At 40.0% G+C, this 8,469-nt stretch overlaps 1 protein-coding gene across 3 annotated transcripts; it reads right to left on the bottom strand.

Moving 5' to 3' along the window:
- Window positions 1–4,034: 4,034 nt before the first annotated feature.
- Window positions 4,035–6,447, bottom strand: LOC141752612 (uncharacterized). Of its 3 annotated transcripts, XM_074610656.1 has the most exons (4): window positions 5,838–6,447; window positions 5,422–5,466; window positions 4,711–5,266; window positions 4,035–4,551 (listed from the first exon to the last, which is right to left on the bottom strand). In XM_074610656.1, the coding sequence occupies exons 2-4, from the start codon at window positions 5,459–5,461 to the stop codon at window positions 4,494–4,496; spliced, it is 654 nt and encodes a 217-aa protein (XP_074466757.1). In that variant the 5' UTR covers window positions 5,462–5,466; window positions 5,838–6,447; the 3' UTR covers window positions 4,035–4,493. The 3 variants fall into 3 exon arrangements, with proteins under 3 accessions (XP_074466757.1, XP_074466755.1, XP_074466756.1); XM_074610654.1 differs by having other exon boundaries at window positions 4,035–5,266; XM_074610655.1 differs by having other exon boundaries at window positions 4,035–5,266; window positions 5,864–6,447.
- Window positions 6,448–8,469: the final 2,022 nt, after the last annotated feature.

The following is an 8,469-nucleotide window of genomic DNA, read 5'->3' as shown; positions in this document are numbered from 1 at the left end:
TCTTAGTTAGGTTTAAGAAGAGATTGTGGTTTGGGTTGAAATGACTCCAGATGTGGTGTAACTTAAGTACAGAGGTTACGTGACAAAGTAAATCAACGTTGACTTCGATTTTGTGCTGACTCGCTGATAGTGACACGCGCGTCTAGCAGCATCAAGATCTGTATGGATAAAGACCTAGAACACAAGATGGCAGCAGCGCCTTGATGATGTCAGATTTCATTCCATATTCTCACATTTCACATTATATATATAATAATTTCCTAGACGACATGCCATAATACATATATATATATATATATAAAGTAAACAAACATTCTGTGGGTCCACAAAATCAGCCTCCCATTCATTGTCTATTGAGCAGTTCCAGATTTTATACGCTTTTATATCACAAGTTTGAGACTTAGGGGTCGTGTCCACCAAAGCATTTTTTCCTGAGGCCAGTGTATTTGTTTTTAATGCTTTGCAATGGAAGTGATGCATATTTGCTATATTACAACCTGCAGCAGCGTGACAAGGCGCTGAGCGTCTATTCTGCAGTGAGCGATGCACTTTGCCGTTTACAGTTGACCCCGACATGTTTACTTCCGCAGATATTCCAACACGTTCTCATCCCAACTCATTGGGATACAGACGCTTTGTCAGACCCCTCGGCGTCACTTTTCAGTCGCAGTAGACACGTGCTTAATGTTGTGAATAAAACAAAAACATTTGCTTAGGTTTAGGCAACAAAACCACTTAGTTAGGTTTAGGAAACAAACAACATGGTGGGCTTAAAATTACTATGTTTGTACAGTGAAAATGTGACTTGACACGAACGAAAAGCTGATTGTAATGTGAAAGTGAAACGTAACGAACGGGACACGAACAGCGGTCTACTGGATGAAAGCCTTGTGTTGTTGGACCCAACCGTCTCCCCTCCCGCCTGCCCTGTGTGTATCTTTCACTCTTTAAACTACGTCACCATGCACACTCCAGGCACACTTTACCTGAGCGTTTACTGTCGCCGCGGATGGACTTACATTATAGTTAATGGAAATCCCAGTGCGTCTCATACCGTCACTAAAGGGTGCCTTGTACGGCGGTATCGAACGCCAACGGCCGTGACAAAGCCTTGTTAATTGACACCCTGGGAATGAGAAGGTGCTGGGAATTCTGTATCATAGCAACTAGAAGCAACCAAAGCTGCGCCTCCGAAGCGCTCTCAGCTGAGCGTTCTCAGAAGAGCGCCTGGCGTTTTCAGCTGGGAAAAAAAATTTGGCGGACACGGCCCCTTACTTCTCTGGTGTCTTGCTTTGAGAGAAAATATGGAAATAACATATTGAAATTCCGTATTAAGGTGGTGTTCCACTTTAATGCCTATAACTGCATGTGTTTAGCTTAAAAAAAAGAAAAGAAATGGCAATTTTTCATCCTATTTATTCTCAGTTATCTTTTATTGCTTAAACCCTTTCATGTCTTAATTAAGCCTCCTTTGTAGGCCTCACTAATCGTGGTATTTTGCATTATTTGACATTGCATTTGCAGATATGATCGTTTTACAGACAAAGTTTAAATTACTTTTGCACAGAAACTTTACTACATATTTCCCCAGAGGAAAGCTATGAGGTAGATTCCCCACAGCACTAAGTGTTTAGCGCAAATTTGTGTATCTGTGTTCTCATGTGTCTATGACAGAGCGCATGCATGAGCATCGGTGCGAATGCACGTGTCGATGTGTGTACTCGCAGGATTTATTTTTACAAGAAACTCACATTAGGAGCAACACTAGCTATAACTAGCTCGTGCATTTTTGCTGAGATTGCTGCATAATTCAGGCGTGCTGCCTTTGTTCAGTACCACCCATAAAAAACAAGATCGTTAACCGGCTGCGTTTCCACTCCGTGCTGATGGAGACATCTTATTTGTAGTGTTTACATGATGTAGATGTCTGTGTTTGGTCATTAATTTTTCAGCAGAGTGTCTAAGCTCCGTGGTTCAGCCTTGATCCTCCATGCTTCATCGAACTGCCTGTCTTCGAGCCAAAAGGGTAGCGGAGCCATCGGCCGCCCTGAAATACTGAAACGGCGTCTTCAAAGATGAGAAGTGAGCATGTACGTATGTGCACGCATATGTGTTATTGCAATGTATATGTATGAATGTGAATGTGAAAGATAAGATGAAACATCATTAATCCCTGCAGGAAAAGTGTGTCAATGCTGAGGCCAGAGAGAAAGAAAATCATTAATTTATGGAGAATATAATATTCACTCAGAATGCCTTGCACCTCTTATATTATAACCTCCTCCTCCATTATGTGTACTCGCTGACAGGCAACCGCAACCATGATCCTTCATATTCATTTTTTATTTATTTTTCTCTGTGGGGCATCACAATTTTAAACAAATCCAGTCCAACTACTAAGTTAAAAGTAAAAAACATTGTAAAGTATAAACTGAATTTATAAGGGGAAGTTTGAAGGGGGGGCATTTTAACGCATCCAAGGTAAGCCACTAACACCTTGGTTAAGGTTCAGAAACAAATTGTGGTCTTGGTTATATATTGAGATAGTTGATGCCGATTTGATGCAAAAAATGGTGCACAAACCCGGATTTGTAGTGTCAAAATAATGCTCTATGTACACCCAGCCATCGACCTACTACCATGGGTTTTTCTGCAGTATATGAACATACATTACCTCCTGCATTGAGGGGAAACATTACCCTTGACTGAATGTACAATGCAAATTAGCTGCATATGAATGCAATTTGCAGGAGACAAGGCAATCAGAAACCACAATAACCTCCCCCATACACACTGGATTCATCCTGGTCCATATAGTGCAACGCTGAACCCTGCAAGCTCAAATTGTGGAGGTCAAAGCAGATTAAATGTTTTCAACACCGAAGGGCTCAATGTTGTCTAAATGCATCTATATCCCACTTTACTGGCACAAATGAGTATTAAACATTCAGCGATGCCATGTGGGGTGTCACGTCTCATATGTGTATGTATGTGTGTGTGTGTTAGTCGCCTTCTGTCTGTGTTTTTTCCTTTAGAGGTCAAAAGGCTGTTTATATTAATGGAGCTTTTTCTGCATGAAAAGACATCGCTGTTTGTGAGGAATCGTCTTGACGAGAGAACCGATGGAACTGTTCATCTTCCATGATTCATTGGCCCGTACATCAAAAATTGGGAAGCCTGAGTGCTGATAGGGTCACATTGCCCTTTTTATGATATCACCTCTCATTCTACAACACACACACACAAATACAAAAGTTGGGTGCACTTAAAAATTCTATTATAAAACTGCTACTTTTTTACTTCACAATAAAGTCCATTGCTGAATATCTAATATACAATGGATGCCATCATTTTATGTTTTACTCAAAGAGACGATGAAACTGTTAAAAACTGCTCCCTTTTTTAGTGCTTGTTGGAATTGAACTGGATGTGGAGCACAGAAGCATACTCCCTGGAAGCAGGCATAGGTGTGCTAATTGGGCAGCTAATTGGACACAGGTGGATTGAGTTGATTCACTGTTTGCACTTTGATTGAGGGCGTTCCCTTTGTCCTTTGTTCCTGAGTGTGTTGACCCACTCAACTGCACCTTACTTTGACTGAAGAGAAAAGAGAATTAGAAAATGCATTTCCTGCTGAAAATGTGCTGCGCTGCAAACAAACTCCCTCGCTAGTTCTCTCTTCCTCTTTCAGCAAAGTCATTTTCTTAAGTTCTCAGTTTCAAAGTTACCAGACCTAAAAAAAAATGTCTTCTCAAATAAGCAAACTACTGATTCATTTTAGATTAATAAATAATACAATTAATACAATTTATGATAAAGTATAAAAACTGTCATGTGTGCAAATGGATGCAAATGATTCAGATTCAGATTCGGACAACTTTATTGATCCCAAGAAGGGCAATTCAATTCACAGCTTTCCCCACAAACACACACAGACAACATCCAGACAAACATCCAAAATGTTCTGTCAATCACAGATCAGTAAAACTGACAAACAGGGGTCGATTAAGGACAGCAGATAAGTTAATACAATATAATAAATAGATAAAGACAAAACAAATAGCTAATAAATAGACATTGTTACATGATCTATCATGTAAGGGAACTGTCAATACAAATCTCACTTTAATAACCTGATAGCAGAAGGAATAAAAGAGTTGGAGTAATAAACTAAACACCAGGTTTGTCCTTCAGTATTACTGTATGAAACCTGTTTATGCCAGGTGTTTTATTATTTATTTCGTCAAAAGTAAACAATGTAAATCTCTAAACTCAAACATTTCAGGATAGTACAGTTGTGATACAAAATAAAAAAATATAACTAAATTCATAAAACTAAAAAAAACTAAATTCATAAAACTAAAAAAAACTAAATTCATAATCTCTTTGAAAGACAAATGGCATCAGAGTCATCAGAATAAGGCCGGTTGACTTCCACGTCAACTTGGGACATTAATATAGGATTCTGGAGAAATGTCTGTCAGCAAACTTAATTAGTGTCTGAATTGTTTGCTGCTTCTCTCATTCCCTTCATCGTCTTCCTCTCTTGACCTCTTCCTGTATACTCCAGGGATCGGGCTAGAGGAGGGCGCTGATGCTGGGTCGTCTTCCTCAGCATCGCTGCCATCGTCACTGTCAGAGACGGCGTTAGACAAGCACCTGATTCGCTTTGCACTCATCTCATCAGCTTCATCGTCTTCCTCTCTTGACCTCTTCCTGGATCCTCCAGGCACGGGGCTAGAGGAGGGCACGGATGCTGGGTCTTCTTCCTCAGCATCGCTGCTATAGTCACTGTCAGAGGCGGCATCAGACAACCTCCTGCTGGATCCTCCTGGCAGGGGATCTTCTGCTTCCCCAAGCCGGTTGACTTCCACGTCAACTTGGGGCTCAGCAGCTGCTTCCACAGGCCGGTTGACTTCCATGTCAACTTGGGGCTCAGCAGCTGCTTCCACAGGCCGGTTGACTTCCATGTCAACTTGGGGCTCAGCAGCTGCTCCCAGAAGCCGGTTGACTTCCACGTCAACTTGGGGCCGAGCAGCTGCTCTCAGAAGCTGGTTGACCACCATGTCAATTTGGTGCTCTACAGCAGCAGCAGCTCCAGCGCGGCGAACTCCTTCACCGTTGGCAAGATTTTCATCAACAACGGCAATCAACACAGCTTCGTTTTCCAGTCCATTAGCGATGATGAATTGCAGCCAGACGATCATTCCAGCGCCAATACGCGCGTGATGTGCAATATCCTCCATCAAGTGGCGCAGACGATGTTCTGGCCCAACAAGATCATTAGACAATTATGTTTCCATTACCACTTATATGACAGTTAGCCCATACAATTCAACATGAAATCAGTATTTGGCTGCTTTCCTTGATTTGCTTCCTAGATTATACATCAGAAATGTGTGAAATGAGTCAAGTTCTTACGCCAATGAGGACGAATGTGGGGTCCGTCTCCTCCGTCCATTTGAACTAAAACGATATAACAAATAACATACCATTTTAAATCAACATTACCATATTGTCAATCCTAATTCACATTTGATATTTTCCATCCATAACAGTATTAAAAATACTCAGTTTATTAATTTACTGTCCCTCTAAAGTCAGATTAGGGATGAATTAGGTAAAATGTAGTTTCTGACTGCACTGGTTTCAACTGATGTCAATGATGATGTTGAAACTATGATAATAAGTCCAAACATAAAATGAATTGCACTATTAGATATTGGTGACGTTTGCACCAGACAGCTATCAGCTATGTGGGTAAATAAACAAATAAAGTTCCCACCGGGAAAGTTATTTAAAGTTCAAGTATACCATGTATAGGTCTATAGACTTACCCAAAGGTTAGTACACCACAACTTACAGACTGGTTAGAAGTGTTTGGTTGCAGAAATACAAATATTTCTGACGATTTGTTTGCCTCCGTATAAAACGTGCAGTGATGCAATGTTGTATCCGCTTGAGATCGTAGTGATATCTTATGTGATTTGGGACTAACTTCTGAGACAGCAGTGGAACGTGTTCACTGGGAGAGATCAGTTCTATGAGCCGATGACATCACAATGCGTTCGAGTTCCAGAACTTATTTGCAAGTAGATCACAGGAAACATTCTAGTCCCTTGAAAAGTTTCACAATAAAAGTCTCCTTTAAGTTGATATTTAGTTTCTCTTCTCTATTTTGAGTTAACTCAACTTTTATTTTTATGTAGGCCTTTTTGAAGTTGCACCTTCTTAAGTCTAGATTTGGTAGTAACACACCTCATTGCATTACCAATTCACCACATAATGAAATAAGATACCTAGGTTCAAAACTCAAAAATGATTGATCTGTGATCGGTAAACTCAAACTCCACAAACCAGTAATCCTACCTTTTCTCAAGTCCTTTAACAGTCCATGAGTCTTACATGCAGCAAAACACACAGATGAATAAAGCAATGTCCTTATCCATGGTAACATGGTAACATGGTATCCTGGCAACAGTTTGGTTCCATGTTTACTTCCTGTCAGCTGATGTCATTAACATACGCTGCAACCAGGAAATAAACTGGGACACATTTAGAATGTTTACGTTTAAAACCGTGTAATGGTCTAAATATTGTATATTTGTGACATCACAAATGGACAGAAATCCTAACGGCTTGTTTCAAACGCACACTTTCTGAATACGGGCTGTGTGTATTTCTCCGTATATTGAGCGTTTTGATAGTTTAACAGTATTTATAAAGCACTTAAACCTGCTTTATAATATAAAAGACATGAACATCTTACTTTTTACAATATGGGACCTTTAACAAACTGCAATTTGAACCTGCTGATTAGATGTATTCGTAACAACATGATGCTAAAACTCCACTGAATGGGACTTCAGAGTTCGAATACGGGCAAAAAAATGCTCTGTAAGTGTGACGTTTTATTCAAACCCTTTACTCTTACTGTGAAGTGAATGAAAACAAAAAGAGATGAGAGAAAGAAAGAACAGGAAAAAGAGCAGGAATCACATGAAGGCAGAGAAGAGCAAGAGAAGAAGAGGTGAATGTAAATGAAATCTCTGTCAGGTTTTTCTTTAGCTCTTGACATTTATGCGCTCGACTGTCCTTTTTTTTTGTGTCATCGGAATATAGTCGATGTGATATATACTTTAAAGGTCTCTAGTCAGTTCACTTCACTTACTCTCTGTCTCAGCGATGAAATTAGTGAGACAGCGAAGGTTTCATCATGATTTAACTGGAGGCCAGCGAGGGCTCACGTGGGTCCAACACCCTCGTAACTTAACGATCTATAAAACCAATTGATGAACTTTTGAAGTGGCGTACTGAGAATTCACGTCCAGAGGCCATTAAGTAACTACAATGACATTTTATAATGTATTCAAGTGTGTAAATCTAAGGAAAGTATTTCAAATCGACTTCACTCCGCTGTCACTTCTTAAAGTATTAATATAGTAAATAAAGCTGTCATCTGGGAGGTAGCGCCAAAGGCTACTTTTTGGTAGCCTCGTTAGCTGTAAGAAAGTAATCAGTGGAGAAGATCACAACACGACTCACCTTGATAAAATAATAAAACTCTACATGAAAGGAAAAACATGTTTTTGAAATCAAACTGCAGAGCTTCTTTGTTTACTTACCTCTGTTTGGTTTTCACAACGCCTACCTTATTACTTTGATTTGAATGTAATCAATGAGACATTTTCAGAGAAACAAGCTAAATGAAGATTTGTAGCGAGCTAACCTCCTGTCAAAGTATGAAATTGCATTACACTCTTCATGATTATAACCTTTAATTGCATTTTAGATTTTCGAAAACCGCAATTCCTCCAAAGACACACAAACTGTTTGGAATGCATGACTAGGGAAATATGTGATATTATTCATAATTGATTGTTTGGCTGCTGGGGGGCAGTGGAAAACAAGTTGTAAACACAACATTGATACATTATCACTTCATAGCGAGACCGTTGCTTAGATACAGAGCAACATTAGTATTCAATATTGATGCAGCAGCTTTAAAGAATCATTTCATAGTAGAACGTCTCAATTGTGTTAACGCTGTTTTATGAAAACTGCTAAATCACACAGTCAAACCCACAGCCTGTAGATCTTTTTTCACACAAGACACTTTGAAATGTCGCAGTCAGAATCACTAAATAATTGCAGCTGAATGTCATTTATGCCTAGTTAACACTGCATGAATTTAGCTCAGATTTTCTGCCCCCCAACAGTTTCTGGAGCTCCCCGACAAAAGGCAATCGGCGCTCAAGCGTCATGTGTGAGCTGCTCAAAGATGTGAGTCGATGCCTTTGTGCCTTGCAGACACATTCCAGATATCTAGCATCCTAAAATATCCTGCCACGAGCTACGACCAATGAGTGCGCAAGACATGGTTTGAGGGGAAACCTGGGGGTCGCCAGGTAGCCTAACAATAAGACCTTCCTGTATGTGTTGCGTTTACAACACGGTGCAAAGTTGTTG

The sequence above is a fragment of the Sebastes fasciatus genome, chromosome 16 (genome assembly GCF_043250625.1).
Source record: "Sebastes fasciatus isolate fSebFas1 chromosome 16, fSebFas1.pri, whole genome shotgun sequence".
In the NCBI taxonomy this organism is placed as follows: Eukaryota; Metazoa; Chordata; class Actinopteri; order Perciformes; family Sebastidae; genus Sebastes; species Sebastes fasciatus.
Note: the sequence above shows the minus strand (reverse complement) of the source record. Positions and strands in the feature narration are given on the sequence as shown.

What these genes read in the sequence shown, in the direction of transcription:
- LOC141752612 (XM_074610654.1), bottom strand. Translation starts at nt 5,461, where the DNA reads ATGGACGGAGGAGACGGACCCCACATTCGTCCTCATTGGC. An exon ending in CCACATTCGTCCTCATTGGC is followed by an intron (nt 5,267 to 5,421) that starts GTAAGAACTTGA and finishes TTGTTGGGCCAG; the next exon opens with AACATCGTCTGCGCCACTTG.